At 33.6% G+C, this 20,676-nt stretch overlaps 3 protein-coding genes across 4 annotated transcripts; 2 read left to right on the top strand and 1 right to left on the bottom strand.

Moving 5' to 3' along the window:
- The first annotated feature begins 526 nt into the window (after positions 1–526).
- On the top strand, positions 527–2,630 carry LOC143469636 (ras-related GTP-binding protein A-like). Its single transcript, XM_076967395.1, has one exon. It carries the CDS (start codon positions 661–663, stop codon positions 1,594–1,596), a length of 936 nt encoding a protein of 311 aa, XP_076823510.1. The 5' UTR covers positions 527–660; the 3' UTR covers positions 1,597–2,630.
- LOC143469637 (NTF2-related export protein-like) lies at positions 2,590–5,093 on the top strand. The gene is made up of 4 exons (XM_076967396.1): positions 2,590–2,720; positions 4,213–4,305; positions 4,463–4,552; positions 4,718–5,093. Exons 1-4 carry the CDS (start codon positions 2,703–2,705, stop codon positions 4,931–4,933), a joined length of 417 nt encoding a protein of 138 aa, XP_076823511.1. The 5' UTR covers positions 2,590–2,702; the 3' UTR covers positions 4,934–5,093.
- Positions 5,094–5,725: 632 nt separating this feature from the next.
- On the bottom strand, positions 5,726–18,784 carry LOC143469635 (syntaxin-binding protein 1-like). 2 transcript variants are annotated; one of them, XM_076967393.1, is made up of 17 exons: positions 18,337–18,781; positions 18,096–18,145; positions 17,208–17,289; positions 16,084–16,233; positions 15,639–15,742; positions 15,373–15,521; positions 13,485–13,545; positions 12,786–12,940; positions 12,352–12,459; positions 11,772–11,895; positions 11,462–11,681; positions 11,233–11,345; positions 10,876–11,063; positions 10,486–10,649; positions 7,863–8,026; positions 7,435–7,640; positions 5,726–6,795 (listed from the first exon to the last, which is right to left on the bottom strand). In XM_076967393.1, exons 1-15 carry the CDS (start codon positions 18,362–18,364, stop codon positions 7,944–7,946), a joined length of 1,779 nt encoding a protein of 592 aa, XP_076823508.1. In that variant the 5' UTR covers positions 18,365–18,781; the 3' UTR covers positions 5,726–6,795; positions 7,435–7,640; positions 7,863–7,943. The 2 variants fall into 2 exon arrangements, with proteins under 2 accessions (XP_076823508.1, XP_076823509.1); XM_076967394.1 differs by lacking the exons at positions 5,726–6,795; positions 7,435–7,640; positions 7,863–8,026 and adding an exon at positions 8,027–9,629 and having other exon boundaries at positions 18,337–18,784.
- Between the last annotated feature and the right edge of the window lie 1,892 nt (positions 18,785–20,676).

Raw genomic sequence — 20,676 nt, 5'->3', positions numbered from 1 at the left:
TTTTATCAAGACAAACACACCGTACTAAAAAAAAAGCTAAATTTCTTTCAATTCAATCTTTCTTTCAATTTCAGTATTTTATAAGTAGGTCTAATTTTCCTAATCATCACAAACTTTTTAAACATTTGCATTCGAACATTATATTGCTCAATTTAACACAGATTTATCTTGTATGTCTGGCAGTAAAGAGACACCTTCAAGTATATAATTGTCTTCATTTTTGCACCATTTTTGAACAATTGCTTTCAAACACTTTATTGCACAATGCACACTTTAACAATCCATTTAACAGCAATTTTGCTCCATGCTCTTACGTCTTGTTTTGGAAATGATTATGGTCTCATGATTTTGCTGTAGACAGTTTTGAAAAGCACGTTGAACAAGTTACTCCAAGTTTCTTTTAATCAAATTGAAGTGCGTTAACTATAATGTGATTAGTTTTAGTAGTTTTGAAGGAGCAGTTGCAAAAATTAGATCAACACTCTTCTTACCCCAATGGATAGACAGATGTATTTCTACAGAGGTGCATGTTACTTTCCTCATCAAAAGAAATATTTTATTTGTCAATTAATTATTGTCATGACATGTTCTTGTTGAAGGTTATTGAAGCACTGGATTTCAGCCTATGTTTTGTTAAAGATTTCTCTAATTGCAAACAAAATGAAGAAAAAGGTGCTGTTGATGGGTAAATCTGGCTCTGGAAAGACCAGCATGAGATCTATTATCTTTGCAAATTACATCGCAAGAGACACCAGACGACTTGGTGCAACTATTGACGTGGAACATTCTCATGTACGATTTTTAGGTAATCTTGTTTTAAATTTGTGGGATTGCGGAGGCCAAGAAGCATTCATGGAAAATTACTTTGCTAGCCAACGAGACAACATTTTCCGCAATGTTGAAGTGCTGATTTATGTTTTTGATGTGGAAAGTCGGGAGTTAGAAAAAGATATGCACTACTATCAAACGTGTTTGGAGGCAATTTTGCAGAATTCACCCAGCGCAAAAATATTTTGTCTCATTCACAAAATGGATCTTGTTCAAGAAGACCAACGCGATATTGTGTTTAGGGACAGGGAAGATGATCTTGTACGGTTATCCAAGCCACTTCAGTGTGCCTGCTTTAAAACCTCTATTTGGGATGAAACCCTGTACAAGGCATGGTCGAGTATTATGTACCAGCTTATCCCAAACGTTCAGGAGTTGGAGACCAATCTAGCTAGATTTGCTGAGATTATCAACGCTGATGAAGTTCTCCTGTTTGAAAAGGCCACATTCCTGGTGATATCTCACAATGAACGAAGAAAGCACAAGGATATTCACAGATTCGAAAAGATCAGCAACATCATAAAGCAGTTCAAGCTAAGTTGCAGCAAGGTTGCCGCCTCCTTTCAGAGCATGGAGGTCCGAAACAACTGCTTTGCTGCTTTCATTGAAGTCTTCACATCCAATACATATGTCATGGTGATAATGTCAGATACATCCATACCTTCTGAGCTCACACTAATCAACATAAGAAATGCCCGGAAACATTTTGAAAAACTCGAAAAACTGGACAAAAATAGATTGAATGCTGGACGTCAATGGAGAGTTTAAATATTGTCATATAATATTGTTTTAGATTCAGTGATACCATAGTGGGGACCACATCAGTGAGTTTATATTCAACTTTGTGTGTTATGCTTATGTACTGTACTGATTATGCAATTCTTTAAAATGAAATAGGCTTTTCATTGCATTTAAATTTTATTGAAGTAAAATTTGCCTTGTGGAGCCTTGTAGTTATCGCATCATGAAGTTACTTTTGTTACTGGTACTTTAATAAACTAAAAGAGTTATATTATATATAAACATATCTATAAATATACAGTGTACAAAGTTTATTCATAACAGTGGCTTTTTATAGTTACAAGTAATTTCCAAACATGTTACAAGTCTTTGCAACCAGTAGTTGATTGTAAGTTAGTGATATATTTTTCCTGATTGGATATTTTCCTGATGAATTGTACCAGTTATCTTTCACAACAAAAATTTGCTGAGTCTGCAATTGTTGTTATTGAATACAGTTTATGGCTGAAATGCCTCATGTGCATCAGTATTTTCCAATTGATTTAAACCTTGCATATATTATATTCTATTATCCACATCCGGATACAGCCCATTTTAGTCCTGCCTCTATCGTATTAAGAGTACTTTATTGAAATTTATTGGTTTTTGTAAAGCCAGTGTTTGCTTTAGATTGCATTGTCAGCTCTATGTGATTTGCCTAACAAATAACATTTGAAGCCTTTATAAGACAAATTAATTTCTCAGCAAGTTTGATCAAATAAGTGTTACAAGGCAACCAACATGTGTCATGTATATTCTTAGTTTTTGGTTGTGTTGTATATAAAACATATATATCATTATGTTTGTGATTTTTGATACTTGCTAATATTCTGAAAACGTCAGAATACTGTTATAAATGTCATTACAAAGATAAGTGATTATTACAAATCGACAGCAGTCGAAAGTAATTTTTTCACTCGTGTTTTCCTTCTTTTATTAGTTATTTCCTGTACAAATGTATTTTTGTTATGTATTTTTCATGTTTTATTTATTCATTTTAATCTGTGTTTTGATTGTTGCAGCAGGATGTTAAAGTAGATGATATCTGTTAAGTTTCTAGGCTGTTATTTCTACAATTATCAAGACTTAACACAATGACATTGGATCGATCGGTATTAATTTTGATACAGTAGAATTTGCTTATATCGACACCTCAAGGGGATGAAGAAAAAGTGTCGATATAGACGAATCAATATAAATTGTTCCTAAATTCCCGTTTTAGTTCAATGTAAAGGCCTGGTATGGGTTAAATGTGTACTCTAATAAGCACTGCCGCTTAATTTTATGTTTTTGCGTATACTACAGCAAAGACCAACCCAAACAAGATCGTGAAAATAATGGTAGTTGTATTTACTTGTAATACGCACGCAGAAGGTACTGATGCGGAGCAAAATGGCGTTACTACAGTAAGGTACAGTGCAGTAAGCACTGTAAGACTAGGCAACCTAAACCGTCATACGATAATGTCATAAAGTCGAGAGTGATAAGAAAAGCTACAACTGTCATTATATACGAAATGATAATGAAATGATAAAACAAAATGCTCTGGGAGATCAAAAAAGGTGTCGATATGGGTGAACTCGAATGTACGTAAAAGATAGGAATTTCGCCGGGGCCAATGAAAAAGTGTCGATATAGGCAAATTCTATTGCATGAAATATATGTTTTTTGCAATCTATACAACAGGGTTGGCCAACTTTTTTATGCTATGTACCAATATTTTAATACGTAATTTCAGATTGTGCAGCACATAGCTTCATACTTCATTGACTATACCAATATGTACTACTTGAAATTGACTTGACATCATTTCCAATTTAAAAACAATTTTCTAAAGTTATTAAATATAAAACAATAAAGAGGATAAATATCACTTTATGAGTCTTTTCAAGTTATCTTGCATTTGACATTAATATGTTAAGATGTTTGTTGGTAACAATCCTATTATAGAAGACAAAATCCAACGCAAGAACAGATATAACATAACTGATATAACACAACTAGATATCGAATCGTAGAACATTTGGATAGGTGTGGGGAAAAGTGTTTTGCTTGATACACTGTTAGAACATTACATGGTTACACAAACATGTTATGAGATGACTGACGTGTTAGGTCCCTTACTCATGATTATAACAACACAAGTTAAATGCAGGATAGGTTTTTACATGATTGGCAACTCCATCTACTTACACCGGAGCATTTTTGTATCAACACAACTCAAACAGCATTGTTTCATTTTGTGCCTCACGTTCTGTCAAGGGCGGCACATTACAATTAGACTGGTTTGTCTAAAACATGCTGCAAGTTATTAATTTCATAATTAATCTCATTTATTATACACATAATGTGCATTTTAACTAAATCCAGGAAAAAGTGAACACAAATTTGGCTAAAAGTTCTGCACAATATAATGAAACTACTGAAAACAAGGTTTACAGAAAAGCAAAGCACCATATTTGATGCATGCACCATAGGTTTGTCATCCCTGTGAAAAAGGAATACTGTGCATACGTTTTGCATCATTTACAATATCTCTAACAATTAGATGGAACTTTTTGAAGTAGAAAGCTCACCATTAACAACATAAATTTTAAATTGCAGCCGCCCACCCTCAAGTTCCAAATAGAGCAGTCGATTGAGGCCGGCACCAAGTTCTGTTCACTGTTTTACGAAACCTATGACAAGACAAGACATGTATGAGACAAGATTCAACTTTTGTGACTTATTTGGCACAAACCATTTGCTGATCTTTAATTGAGTAAATTTCTTCTTACTTGTGTGTCATAAAGTATGCATTAAAAACGTACCGGGTACAAAATTTTAGATTTACGTTTGCTTTTTTAATTCTAAGAAAATCGGCAAGATGTACCATGAGGCGGCTCAGCTAGTCTGGGAAGGCAATGGAGTTCAGGGAAAGGAAAGCATTGAAAAATATTTACAGGTAAAGACCTTTCAATCTTCATGAATAGAAAATTACTTCTCACATCCTGAAATTGAACTTTTCACAAAATTTAAGTTAGCTTTTATGAACACTTTTTAAAAATTTGTTTGTGAACTTATACATTTAAGTTTGGTTGCTTGTAATCTATGATTTGCTTGTATTTAGGATTTGCCTGGCTGCTTTCACATTGTTGACTGGTTTGACTGTCAGCCGATATTGCCGCAATTTACCAACGGAAATGAATCAATTTTAGTTGCAGTAGGCGGAACAGTGAAATTTGACAATCATACACTCAAAGCTTTTGTCCAAAATTTTACTTTGACCAATGTTGAAGGAGTGTGGAAAATTGTCAGTGATGCTTTGAGGTTGCGGCCACCTTAAAATTTTGCAGGAAATTTGAATTTTGCTCTTCAATTGCTTCAAGCTGAAACAAGAATTCATTGAATATCTGACTGCGGTGTAGAACAGCGGGACATCTTGCACAATATGTGATTCTCGTGTAAATGGATGATTCTTGTAATACAAGAATATGTTTCGCTGAGTAATTTAGTGTTTTGTAGCTGCGATGCTTTTCACTACTGTTCTGGTTTTATACATAACTTAAAAGCACATATCTTCGTCCCATTTCTGAAATTGCTGTAGGAACAAGTGCACAGTCTACCACCGACAGTGTGTTATTTTTACAATTTGCAAGTTGTGATTTTCTTCAGTAAAACAACAACTGCAACTTTTTACTAATCTAGGTACTATGCAGAGCTCAACATCACCACTGAAATGTTTGAACTATTGTAAAAGCAGGTCTCTGAATTTTTTCTGCTAAAGTTCCTGGGGACAATTTTGGCCATCACTGTTATAAGGACACCTGCTGCATCTTCAGTAGAAAGGACTAAAAAGGACTTTTCCGCATTTGTATATGAATGAATAAAAACTAACAATTTATTTTGGAAGATTTATCCAAATACACAAAGAAGAAGAAGATCCATACACAAAGAAACTTTCTCGTATGGGAAGTGTATGTTACCATCAGAATGTTAAAAATAGGACGAATAAAAGTTGGTTCTGTAGACATCCCGCCAATGTGTTTTTGCTTGGTATTTGAAAGCGGATCTGTGCGAAAAAATACTGTGTTATCAAAAATGTTGGCCGGCCCTGCTGCATCTTGTGAAATTACAATGAAGATTGTTGACTTTATTGTGTCAGTAACAACATATATTACACGTACAATCGCGTATTCAATCACTATTATATACAATTATTTCGAAGTAATATCTTCCACGTATAAAACGCTTCATAAGGGTACAAAGAAATTTAGGAATCATAAATCACATCACAGACATAAATAAGAGAAAATAGCTTTCACCATGAAGTTGCTATATTTATACTAAACAGATCGACTTGGATTTATTACGAAAACATTGCTTGTGCTAGAAAATAATCACGGAACTGATCACGTATGACAACACTTTCACACAAATTCAAAGTGTGCTAGGAAGTAGGAGTTGATTGTCAGAACAACGCATTAGTGAATAATTACTTTTGAAAATTTTTTTAACAATTAAGTTTTGAAGAAATAAGTCGATAAAAACAGAAAATGTATGCAGTTTGCTGTACAATAACATAAAATTTGAAATGCTATAAAACGTTTCACATGTAAACGATACAGATTTTCTGCTCATTTCAGAATACAAGTCACAATAACAAGAACAATTCAAGAAAGCAAATAATTACATACCGTCTACAAAAATTATTTGTGATAATCAGATAGGAAAACAACTACAAAAAATTGGGTAAAGCTATAATCCAAAAATTTACTTTCTACAACCTATGTCAAACAAGGCAAAAATTTACCTGGAATGTACTCGTAGTTGTAACTGAATAACACTGAATTTGAAACAGAACAGCATTAAACGAAATCATGCAAGATCTATAGGTCTTTTTCAAACGTTACCAAATGATGACTTTTGAGGTCTACACAAAACATAACTTAAGCCTGAAAGCAGGCCACTTGTACAAATTGCAATGCCCGTATATTACATTAAAGTGCATAAATATTATAGAATAAAAACAATCAATCAAGCTGGTGGAAGATTCCACCCTATTTCTTTCCACTGAAAGCGGGATTTTCATGTCCGTTTGCATGGGAGGAGCCATTTCGATCCTGCAGCAACCGGCTGCGGTCTCTTGAGGATTTTCGTGATTTTGACGATCTCCTGACATGTGCTGGAGACTTCGATCTGGATCGTCTGACACACATATAAGATATAACAATTCGCTAAATTTAATGTGAAACTACATTGTAGTTTTCAGTAAATGTTGCATATTATTTCATATACAGCTACTATGGTATATACACTATACGTTAGCCCTTTTTATAGCTTTTAATAATTGTAAAACTAAACTTTGGTTCATAAACTAAAAGAAGTTTTCATTATTAAGTACTGTATAGTAAGTAAGTACTCAATACAAGGTATTTTTCTTATATACCTATTACAACTATAGCATGCATCAACTGTATATTCATAGCTTTACCAGGAAAGTAAATTCTTTGCAAGAAAAAATTGCAAATACTAAAATAAGACCATGAGTATTCTAAGCTAGATACAACATAGCCCAACAGTAAGACAATTAATTGATGAAATTATTTAAACCATTTCGATTTTAGAAGGTTTTAGCATTAATTTGCACCCCCATCCAATTACACTGTAGACCTTGTACTTGCAAATTCCTAACCTAAACTGGAAATCTAGGATATTGGTAAACAAAATTTTATCCTACAATAAACTTTGACGTTAAAATGTACCCCTAGCATTACCCAACACAATGTTCTGGCATTTAGGTCGACAGCAAAGTAATATAATAGAATATTTATCCAATAAAATTACCCATGTGGTGACCTTCTTCTGGAGTTCCTCGGAGACGCAGAGGTTGAGCGAGTCATACTGATGCCAACAGAGTCGGGTGTTAAGACTTGATTTACTGCAGTGCTAGTCGACCCGTAACTTGCGGAATCTTGGCGAAGTCTAGACTGGGCTTGGTTGTTATTATTTTGATTTGAATTGGCCGATGATGACTGCTCTGCTGCAACAACCTGAAATTTTAAAGTTTATCTTAAGCACAAGTTTCGACATGAAAAATATCGAATAAACACATGACATTTCAAAATGATAATTTAAAGTGTTTGAGTTGTTAAATGTAATGTTGCTGAACGCCAACGTGGTTAACACAGCAAATACTATATTCCCACTCCAGATTTCATTCATGATATGAAAATAATCTGATTTCCATATCCCAGAAATACATGATGAATCACCTTCTTTTTCTTTGACATTGACAGTCTCCTTAGGCTCCTCCGTAATGTGGCCGGTATCCCCGATTTCAGTGGAGTTGATTGTCATTGTTCATCTGCATCTGGCGATGCAGTCAATTTTGTGACATGATCCAAAAATAAATTTGGTTGCCAGATGTTTGGTGCACCTTGAATACAACGATTAAGACTGAGCTTTAAAACAGTATAATTATCAGTTTTAAATCTCTACCACCGCAAACACTTTGCAGAACTATGTTTCCTTGTTAACAATAATAAGTCATAAAGCTTGATACAGATAAATTACATTAAACATAGTCACACAACAGTCTAAAGTCTAAACTAAACAATATATACAAATGATGTGCATCCAAAGACCGAAACCATTTGTCTTGCAATGGCTGTGGCAACAGTGTCATGATGATACTTTTAAAACATTTTTGAATGTTTATAATTATCATAGTAAATGTTCATTAGATATATGTTTCTTTTGTCCCAGTAGTACAACCTGGATGTACCATAGTAAATTTGGATTAAATTTATTATTTTCCAGTATGTCTGTTAATCAATAAACTATACACCTAAGACATCACGCAAGACATAACATTGCAAAACTGAAGGTTTATTGCCAACGTAGGGTCCCAGAGCAAAGCAATGAAAGCAATTTTAATCTTGGTAGCTCAATTAAGATAATGCATCCTGATTCCCAAATAAGAGAAATCAATAATTTGCTGTCAGTGGTTAAGTAAAATGCCAATGCCTCATTAAGAAAATTAGGAATGTGGTTAAGGTTTTTTATCTAAGGAACAAAATTAAAAGTGGTTTTACTTGTGCGAAACTACAGATGATAATAAAGTTGGATTTTTGAACACACTAAGCAAAAACTCTTTAAAATAAATTAACATAAAATCTGAGCAATTTCAACAAGCATATTTCTACAATGTATATCCACCTGTGTTATTGCCAGTCTAAATAACATAACATGCTTTTTCTACATCAACCAAGAAGCATATGTTTAAACACATTGACAGCTTAATGGAAAACAATTAGCATGCAAATATATGCTCTTTCAACACTGCGAAAAACATGCACAGATTTTTAAAACAATGAAAAATTGGGTATAATTTGCACAAGTGGTGCAATTAAAACGGATGTTGACTTTTTCAATTTAATCTTTGATCAATATAATTGTTTTCAATAAGTTAATTGCAATAAAGTTGGCTTTTAAAGAAAATAACTTTCCCATGTTGTGAACCTTTATACCATTATACCAATAATGGACAGTTGAGAAAATTGATAACAGCAAGTTTAGTTAAAAAACAAATTGATTATGCATCTACCGCAACCATCAAGACCAAAGTGTATAAATTATGCAAAAAAAACAACTTTTAATAAGAAACTTCTCTCTTTAACCGAAGATCAATTACAACACAAAAATACATATTGCCTTAAGAACACCTCTATACATTAGAATTTAGACATTTTATACATGATTCGTTAATTTTATACTCTCGTTAAGCACAGGCCTATATATTGCAATACAAACACCACGCATTATAAGTCATCATCAAAAAACTCGAGTAAATGAAACCTCAACAGTATATTTCTGCCACGCACACAATTTGATGATAAAATAAATTCATTAACAATGAAAGACATTTCCCAACAAAACAAAGATGTTTATAAATAATTAATCCGCTTCGAAAACAACCGTTCTATTTAAACGACTGACATCATCCAAAAACCTGACGGGTTTTGCAACTGAATTTGAGCCTAACAACAAAATTTATGGCAGCACAGTGTGATCAGGGAATGGTGAAATTCAAACAGTGAAAAACATGCACATAGTGATTGTGAGAGTGTTTGTGATGCGTAACATTAAATGACAACACAAGACAAAACCACATCAAGATATATTGATATTTACGTAGGTCCAGAAGTTTTTTGAGTTGTAGCAATGTAAAACAATTAAAAATTTGAATTATTATATGCAAATATATTGAATTACCAAAAACACCAGGGATGTACAAAGTAAGTATGTAGTCCATTGCAGTTAAATAATTTACAACCAATCTAACAGCGATTTAAAATATTGCAAAGTTTAATCCGTTGTACGATGAGTATAACTACTAACTATAATATATGTCATATGGCTCTTTTATATCATAAAGTCATATTATTCGGTTTGTGGAATACTGACAAAGTGAATAATGATCTCATACCAAATACATTCAAGGCTCAGACGTCAGATTTCATTAATTATAAACAATATGTTCAAAAACAATGCTCTTTGTACATCCCAGTTTTAAACAATTACTTAAACAGTTGGTATATTCTTCACCTGTACATTATCGTTCTAGTTAGTTATTGGCCAAGTCATTATTTGCATTACGTAATATTTACATTTGGCTATTCAGCTAATTTCATGGGCATTAACTCAGAGAGAAGTAATAATGGGCGGCTTGTGAGCAAACAGAGCACACATTTGAACTAAACCAGGCCCACAAAAGCTAGCTTAGAGTATGATGGTTAAAATACAGACAATTTAGTGCTACTGTTCCAATCTATCTTGTGTGCATAAAAAAGCTTCGCAGAAAAGAAAAGATCTATACAAGTTAGCATATCTTACCTATAAGCACTTCCCATTTTTCACCTTTTTCTCGGAACTGATTGGTTACCTCATAAGCAGCTCTCATTTCTGAGTATGACATTCCACCAATCACAAATACAATAAGTCGAGGTCCTGATTTATAATCCGAAGGACCTTTGTCCTTGTGCCAGTGATATCGCGCACTACACACGACAAACACACATTGTACCTAAGCTGAACATTTCCTTGCTTAAGCAGGTATTGTAGTAGTAAGCAACCAATACAACCAATCAGCATAAGTATTTTCAAATTTTACTGGTACGGCAATTAATTTGCAGCAAATATAAAACCATTGTTATTCATTAATTATTATCTATTAAATTACTGAAAGAGAATTACTGAGATGAGAATCACGATAATGAAACTAACCTTCTGACACCAGTACTGCTTGAACCTGTCCCACGACCTGACAAGAAAGGAAAAAGCCGTTGATCCAGTTTATCTTCTATTGCTGTTTCCATCACATCTTTGATCATTGGAGTCCATCTAGAAAGTTGATATTTGGCATCATGTTCACGACGTTCAAATTTCAGACCACCGCGTTTTCCAGCTCTACCCTGATTAATGATGATAAAAAATATCTTTGACTGAAAATATGAAATTTATCGTAATTTTATCAAAATATGCTACATAGGTAGGATGGATACACAAAGTACACAAAAAACAGATTGGGTCCGAAGTAAGTTCTCGAAAGAACAGGTCAGGTTAGCCTCCAATTCTCATCACCTCATTGTTAACAACTGTAACCCCGAGATGGGCCATGTTACGGATCGATGCCTCGTCTGCTTCTGACACTTGAGCATGGTGGATCAGTTTTTTCAGATTGTCTTCAGGAATTCCTTTGGCAGAGAAGTAAAAATACATCGATTTTTACTTCAAGCCACAATCCCATATTATTTAGCGATTACAAGTTATAATCCCATGTTCGAAAGCAAATAAACAAACATTAACCTACCATTTTTAAGAACAATATACAGCAAGATGATCCTGATCTTATCCAAAGGATCGACGCTCTGATCCAGGAGGATGTGAACAACACTCTTCATTGGCTCCTTAATGTGGTGTCCTGTCGCATCCATTCCCATGGCAAGATCCTGCTCCACTTTGCAGAGTTTATCAACACGATCAGTGTACTGTTTCATGCAGTCTTCAGCCATACGAAGATGGGTAGAGTACTAAACATTTGTGTATATGACCATGTGTGACTATGCTACAAAATCGCACTGACAGCCTGCTTGTTGTCTTTTTAAAGAAAATGTGATTACCTTGCTTAACTCCTTCTGATATTGCGGCATTTTCTGTACCATGTGCGATAAATCCCTCATTGTTGTTTTTTCTGTGTCCATTCTTTTTTCTTTTGCAAAGTTTTTCAAGTGAGATGTCACTTTTCTAACAATTGATGTTTGTTTATTTGATAAAAGAATTTGAAACAAGAGGTTTGCAAACCAGGTGGAGTTAATAGCACAAGAAATTAGTCTTTAATTAATTTAGCCTACGGAGCATGCTTGAATGTGGCCTGTTGAAGTGATATTATTTTACTGGCCTACAGCATTTAAATACACAGCGCCAAAGATTACACAATAAACAGTTATACACCATTTTCATGTACACTCAGAGCTGGACACGAATGAGCACAATCCTTTTCTTGTAGTATTCTCGAAAGCAATGGCCTTTTTTTCAAACTAGGAGCAAGATCACCATGAGAGCAGCAAAATAAGCATGCTCCTTTTTTATAGAAGGGCGAAAGCTTGAGCGATGCTTTCTTTAAAAGAGCAGTTGCCAGCTCTGTATTTCCTTAAAAATTAACACTAAGAAACTAATGAATAACACTTCAAAATAACTCACTGTGAAACGACAGCAATATGTTCATGCCTCATGGTCACCCACAGATCATCATCTTCATCGAGCAAAACCTGCTTCACAGGTTTATCTTCCTGCTGTTGGTTTATGTACCTGGGTGTGGAAAGAACAACATGAAAGACAAACACTCACACTACTGCTAAAAGCCTTCTTAATGCACTTGCTTGAACATTATTTCATTTTAGGATTAGTATTTTCTGTTACTTAAACCCTGGGCGTTTTACAGTAACAATAATTTTTGCTAAAGTGTGCCGGAAAGGTCTACAGCATGACTTTAACACTTGATGATTAACGGCAGCACATTGATGATTTTGAATTTTAGATTGAAAAAGAAGAGTTTTACAGAACTGTACATATTTACTTTGTAATGAACATACACAATGAATGTATCTAGAACCATTATATTATAGCAAAGTCACCTGTATACATCATTTTCAATAGGCAATAAATCCTGAACCATAGCTTGATAGGTCAACTCATGCAACAGCACTGAGACAGGGTCAAAGCCTCGGTCAAGGATAATAAGCTGAGATCGAGACTTGTCCGGTCCATCGCCCATTGTTGGATTATCAGCCTGTTGATGAATATCTTATGTGGATTAACCTGAATCTACAGTTCAGTGGAATTTATGTAGTTGTGATTGTAATAATGAAAGCAGAACGTCTAAAGTTTTTTTCTATTATTGTCAAATGATTTGTTGTGTTAACTGGCATCCATCTTAAGTTAGCTGAGAAGGAAGACTAATGCCATGTCTAAAACTATTTGTGTTTAAGTTTCTATTTGCTAACAAATGTTTATTATAACTCTACCTGCTTTAATCAGGAAAACTTAACTTTGCTACATAATTCATTAACTCTAGGCAGGGGTATTGAGGAAATGCATTAAAAAAGCTTTTATTATCTTTTCGATAGTTTTGTTTTCAATAAAGGGCTTGTTTAGCACCATATGAGTGTGGCGTCCATTGTTATCAGCTGTTAAATCTACTATTATATACGTACATGAGTTACTTCCTCTTAAAGCAAAATGCATTTCTTGTAAACAGCAACGTGACATATAATAAAACACCGAGCACTAGATATTCACAAACAACGCAAGTTTCTGCATCACTTTGGTCTAACCTTAAATGCATCAAGCTTGCTTTGAAGCAATTGTGCGAGAAGCATTGAAAGGTCTCCTTCCCTGAAACAAACAAAAATTCAAAATTATGTTATGCAGCACTAACTAATGTCACCTAGGAATAGTGGGAAGTCCATGATCACTTTACAAAAATTTGCAAAGAGATCATGGACATTAACTGCAAACCATAGATATTATGTATAAATATGTACTGAATGTACTTTACTGTACTGTACAAATTCATCTCCCTTACGCAAAGTGAAGCAAGCATGAAAAAAGGGTTACTAGCCCAAAATGCATTGGCTACACTGTAGGTTATGCAGATTTTTGCTTTTAAGTTCAATTGAGTTTTAGTTCGTTTTTATTTCGGTTGGTCTTTTGGGCAAATTTAAGTTAGAATTTCATTTAAAGTTTTATCAGTTAATGGCTGTAAACGACTAACGACTAATTAAAGACCAGGTTGTGAGAATGGCACAGGATCAGAGATTGGTTGTTCATTTGAAGCTTCATTGCAAATATCTTCCATACTATAAGTATTTTCCTTGACAAGGCTTATATAAATAAACCAAGTTACAAAAAGTTACTCTTATTATTTTTAAAACGCATACTAATTGTTGATGTGTATCAGCAATAATTACCAACACCACAAAATTATCCTTACATGAATATTTTAACCAAGTATGTGAATATAATAACCACTAATTCCTAAAACAAAATATGTTTATGAAAAAATTAGTGCATCATAACGTATTCTAAACTTCATAATATTGTATCATATTTTTAATGAACATATTAATTTCAGTCAACTTGATACATAGTTAAGATAAACACGATACCATTTTATTACAAACCAGCAAGCACCACTAGCACTTTTTAATCTTTTTTAAACCGCATTAAAGGAATTTCAATACCAAATTTAAATACAGGCTACAGATGTTTAACTTGAGGCATATCCATGTCATAGTCAAAGCATATTTGACAACAACCTCATCGCCAAGAGGATGAGGCTCAACATAAATAGGCATGAAACAAAATCACATGATTTCCAATAAGCGAGTTCATTAAATTATAAGAACATTGCACTCAGCCAAGTGACAACATGATTAATTTAGCCCAGTGATTCTAAAAGAGAGCACCATGACTCACGAAGGAAATTTAAATCTTGTGGGGGTTGAAGCAGAAATTAAGGAAACTATGGAGGATTTGGAGTATATTGCTTTTATGCCCAAATGACTTTGCTCATAGATGTTACCTAACAGAGGGAGCAATCACTCAAGTTGAAAGTACAGTTTCAAATACACTTAATATATTTTGTTGTTTATTTAATAAACAAATTTAATTTTTCATGAAGATCTTGTTGTTGTTTTTTTTTATTTGTCCAAGAAAACCCTCAACCAAGCCTATAAAGTAGATTTCTTGGTCCACAAAAAAAAACATTTTCACAAGCAATGTCATAAACATCGCTAAAATATTAAACAAAACATATTCACTCAAATGCTAAACTTACAACAATGACAGTTTAGAACAGCTATAATAATCAACTCATCGTACAAAAGGGTCTAAATAAAATTGTTAAGTGACAAAACCTTTGTTACATATTTGACCAAGTTCTATATGTTATATATACCTTAATTAAAAAGTTGTTTTATAGATTTTTGGCAAGCTGTTATTCGGATTTTTAAAATTTATTTCAATCAAAAATTCAAATATTTAAAATTTAAAAAACCACAATGCTCTTTTGGGCCATTCAATGAACCCATGCTGGCTTCACTAGCAAAAGTGAGACACCGGACTCAGTTAGTTATGTAGTATTTGATTCAGTATACATACATACATATATATATATATATATATAAAAGATATCTATGCAGCAAACAAGCTAACACTTACTGCCTGTATCTGATTGATGGGTATTCTCCGAGAACAGCGCAAAGCGTGGAAAGTTGTTCTGCTACTCTTTCCAACACCTTGTCTTTCTTGCTTGCATGGAGAGGGTTGTAAATGGCGTCAAAGGAATCTTGGCAATCCAAGGTAAAAACCTTAAAAAATCCAACCAACATATATGTGCCATGTGATAATAACTTAAAAATTTAAATTTCTTCCATTTTATCCATAGTCCATGACAAACAAACAAAACAGGTGGTTCATTTATTTACCTGGGATTCATAAGGAAGAAATGCGATATTAACTTCTTTCAATGTCCTTATGCACTTTGCGACGTTGCTTTGACTGATTGATTTAAGTAAGTGGTCTGAACAAGCTACGGAATAATTGTAAATAATGTTACAATAATAATATATTTGGGCACTAATAAACAAAGTTTATATTAACATAAATTACTTATAGTTTTATTATGATAAATTAAAAAATTGCGTAAGTAGTACAACAAAATTAAAAAAAGACAGAATATATGGCAGCACTTTAAGGGTTAACTTTTCTTTGCTTGATACACGCTTTAGAAAGTATCAGCTTACTTCATCAGGTATTTTATGAGAATAAGTATTATAAACAGAAAAAAACCACAGTAACAACCATGCAATCAATTAGCCAACCGAAAATTTAAAGATTTACAATGAAAAATGTAGGACCCAGAAAACTTACAGTCAGTAAAAAATATGTGGGCATATTTGTATCTTCTTGTATCAAGAAAGTCGTCGACCAAACGATCAACGGACTCTTTGGTTGGCGTTATAAAGTACATAGCTTCAAATGCTGGCATGGGCTGTCTATTTTTCTTCAAATCTTCAACCACTGAGGACATTTATAAAAAGAAATTGAACACAACCCGTTATTAACAGCATCAGCTTGCAATTTGGCTAAACCTTGCTGGTCAAAGTAAATTTGAATTGTTGAAACTGTGATTAAAAATGAAACAATATATCTTCCAGCAATTGAAGGTGCGATAACATCTTGCTTAAGTATGCAATCTTACAAATGCAAAGCATGCTAGTATAATCATTAAGATGAACAAGTGTTCCTTGGTATTTAAGTTGTGTGTATAATACAGTTCAAAGTAATTACAGTCAGACCTCGTTAATCCGGACCACATTGTTTCGTCATAAAATGTCGGTTTAGCAGGGTATCCGGATTATCGGAAAGCGAAAAATGAATTCATCTTGCAAATGCAGTACCGTGTTCAAAAAGCAGTATGCACCTTACTCTAATTCAAAGTATGCGTAGTTTAAAGAGTGAAACTGCAACATTATTATGTGTAGATAATCGGCTACTGTTTTCGTCAACTAACTACTGTATCTAGGACAATCATGAACCATTTTTGCTTCACTCTTAATAATCCAGTTTATCAGATTTTATTGGTATTAATTTAGCACATTTGTTCTAAAACTTTTGTGTTGGAGTCGGACAGCGGGGTTTCCGGATTAAAGGGGTAAAATGCATAGGAAGAAATCCGTTCCCGGCAGTTTTGTGTCAGATAACGGGGATTCCGGTTGTTCAGATTAACGAGGTCTCACTGTATACACCAAATGTACCCTATACTATTTATTGACTATCACATGCAAAGAAAACGTTAATCACTGCCTCCATTGTGTATAAGGACTATGAAGCAATAAGCATTATGAAATAGTTACTATTTTATTTTTAGCAGTTAAATATTGATTTGTATAATACATGCACAATAATTATAATAGGCTACATGTCACATGTGTTGCTTTCATGAAATCTGTTTCAAGTCAAAATTGCAAGACTGACACTAACATGTCACTTACGTGTCACCCCTTCGTCAATAATATCTTTCATTTTACAGCAAGAAGATATGATCCTAACACTAAGCTCATCCAAAATAAGAATCTGAAATAAGATTAAAAACACTTGTGCTCTCTGCAATAAGCTAAAGATTTAACACCATAACTAAATGAATTTTATTAAGAAGTACATCAGTATATCAAATTTGAAAATATCTGGTTTTTAGTTATTCTAAAATATTGTAGTTATACTTTAGCATTACATTTGACTTAAGATAACAGGCAAGCACAAAGACAAGAGCTACCGAGTTGATGCAAACATTATAACGGCAGGGGTTTTGAATATCTTGAGCGATAGAGATTTCAAGAGTGTAGGTATGGTTGAGATTGTGCAAGGGAGATATGGGATTACTATATAAGGTACTGAACAAAAACAAGGGTATATACTATAGTCATTGGACTTTGACATTGAGTGTAACCGGAAACTTGTAGATCTGAATGCTTTTCTTTATGCTTAGTTTGTTGTTTTGTTTAACCATAGATGAGATGACCCGGCTGGAATTTACAGTTGGGTTAATCAAGCGTGACAAGGTCCATGAATTGTGATGTCACACCATTATTTAATTGAATTGTATGTATGTTTTAATTTCATTTTCTAAGCCTAGTCCTGACATTTTTCTGTGTTTCTTCAATGTGATATAGTCAGCTGTATTTGCACTGAAAACAAGTTTTCAAAGTTAAGATAAAAAGTTAGAATGTCTGCAGCTAATATGTTTGCACCGTCACCAGCTACTTCGAACTACTAACACTTTCTGAAATTTTGCTTTATAGATAATTATATCAAATACAGTACACATTTTATATTTACATAAAAACAAAGTCACCAAACACTAGGTAAAATGATAAGCATACCTTCCATTGTGATTTGGTCTTAACTTGCCTAATCACATCTTCCATGATTCCTGTAAAAACAATGAAATGCAACAGTAGCCAATTATTCGCAAAATGCAAAGTAATGTTCCCAAAATTAAATATGTGAAAAGATTGGTGCTGAATACAAACGTGAAGCTTATAAAAGCTCATTTCAATAGATTAATGTACCAGTAAACTAAAGTTAATACCAATATTCTATAATAGCTGTATATGGACTTACTTTCTCCAATTAATGCCTTCAAAGCCATTGTTTTTATGATCTTTACAATTTTTTGACACGCTTATAAAGTGAATGCGATCAAGTTGATATCTAGTAACTGAAATCAGCTCTATCTAACTTTACTTACACAGATAAATCAAGCCTTATGACATGCTTAATTGTTTACGCTGCTCTAAAAAATCTACGTTGTATTTAAAATAAAATCGTACTTTATTTACAGTAGAAAAGTAGTGAAGTAGAGTCAACGCATTGTTGTCAAAGCAACAATTTATAATCATTAATTTAAAGCCAAAGTAGTAATCCAAAACATATCCAAAATTAATCTAGCATAGTAATCTAAAACATCCACCATCAAAACACAAAAAGTCTGGATCTGGAAAATTCTCAGACTGCCAACTTTGCAAAATGCATGGGAAACAATCTATCCTCATCCAGACTGGAAAGTATGGCAGTTTTCGACAAGAAATTGTGCGTGCAAAGACACCGAAGTCTCAAGTATTTGATTGTTTATTATAAATCATTTTGGTGTGCAAGTTGATGAATCTGATGCGTTCAGCTGCCACACTTTCCACTATGGTTCCTCACAATGCTGTAACCAAGTCATTTTTTTAAGACTCCAGTCAAGTCAAGTCATTTGGGAAGTTGACTTAAGTCAAGTCGAGTCAAATTACTAATTTGCTCAAGTCAAGTCGAGTCAAATTACTAATTTAGTCAAGTCAAGTCATGCTAAAACATAATGCAAATCAAATCAAGTCGTACAGAGAAGGAAATATTACCGCCTAACGTTATCCTAACGTAAACGTTGTAATACAAAAACCTAAATCTACCAATCTAAAACTAAAACTCAAAACTCAGCAATCTAAAACTCAGTTTAATTAAATCCTAAATGACTAAAATCAACTTTTAGCATGTCCACTTCCCTCACCTACTGACCTAACCCCCTATATCTATGAATGACCAAGTAACGTGACATCGTATCAAACAAAACCAACACGTAGGTTTCTCAGCACTGTAAAATAAAAACTTCAAAAGTAGTCTTTTTTCAATCGAAATCTGATGCACAGAATGCTTGCAAATAAAAGGTGATTGACAGTTTTTATCGTTACTGGGAATGTAAGGTAATCTAAAAAAAACCTTGCCATTCAAAACAAGACGGCCGTCATAATTGAAAAAGGGTTGATTTCCTAGAAAATTGCAATTGGTTTTGCGACACACCTTTTAAGATCTTTGGCAAAAAGGCCCTAGAATCCAGTCTAGAACAGGGACAATGATGTTTAATACTCTACCGCAATATATCTCGTTCAAGGCATAGGCCTATTACGTTTGTTAATAGCAATTGGCATTGTTTTCGTGCATGTCACTCTAATGGCAGAATGGCAAAAACTGATAACAATGTTGAAGGATAGGCTAGGTCTAGGGTAAATCAGCGCTAATGCGGCGACGGCGCTTTTATGGCCGGCAAAATTTTCTCTAAAATTACCAAAAAAAATTTAAAATGAAAAAAAATTTTTTTTAATTGACCTCGTCTAATATTCCTTAAAAACAACTCTAGCAAATTTCAGGGAGCTACTCCAAGTAAAACCTTTGTTATTACCCTCAGAACGTGGCTATCTCAAACAAAAACCAGAACGATATGAAAAACAGCAAAAAATTTTGTAAACTATGTAAAATCACTCTGTAAACTAAACTGCTGTTTCTCCAGCAACTGTTGCTCTTTTTTCATTCTTTTTTCGCACACGAGTAACTGTATTCTTTTTCTGTATATGTACAAAATTTTAGATGTGTATTTGTATTTTTTCAATGCTTTGTTTTCATTTTTCTGTGTGGCATCACAATTACAAAACAACCCCCAAAATGCGTTCAGCAAAACGTGGTCATTCTCATTTATCAAATGCGTTGTTTGCACGTGATTATTTGCTTACTTCGGTCTATTTGAGCAATATGGAGTTACCAAGAAAGAAATCAAGGAAGTCTTACGATCAAGTAACGCTATACCCAGCTCTTTCAGCTATTAAAGATGACGAAATGTCCATTCGAAGGGCCTCAGTGGCTTTCAATACTCAAAGCGTAATGACTCACTTTTAGTTTTGCATTACACTGTAAAAATACGATAATCATTACGGTTAAGTTATACACTATGGGATATGCGAGGTATGCTAAAAACGTTTTAAAACTTAGTGCGTCCATTGTATAAATGCAAAAGTAAAAAACGAATAGTAGTGGTTGGGCATCGTTTTACAAAAACGAAGTTACCTAAATATTCTTTTCCCTTATTATTACAATATTTATACATCCCTTATTAAACAATTATTCGCAAATCAATGAATAAAAACAATTTAT

The sequence above is a fragment of the Clavelina lepadiformis genome, chromosome 8 (genome assembly GCF_947623445.1).
Source record: "Clavelina lepadiformis chromosome 8, kaClaLepa1.1, whole genome shotgun sequence".
In the NCBI taxonomy this organism is placed as follows: Eukaryota; Metazoa; Chordata; class Ascidiacea; order Aplousobranchia; family Clavelinidae; genus Clavelina; species Clavelina lepadiformis.
Note: the sequence above shows the minus strand (reverse complement) of the source record. Positions and strands in the feature narration are given on the sequence as shown.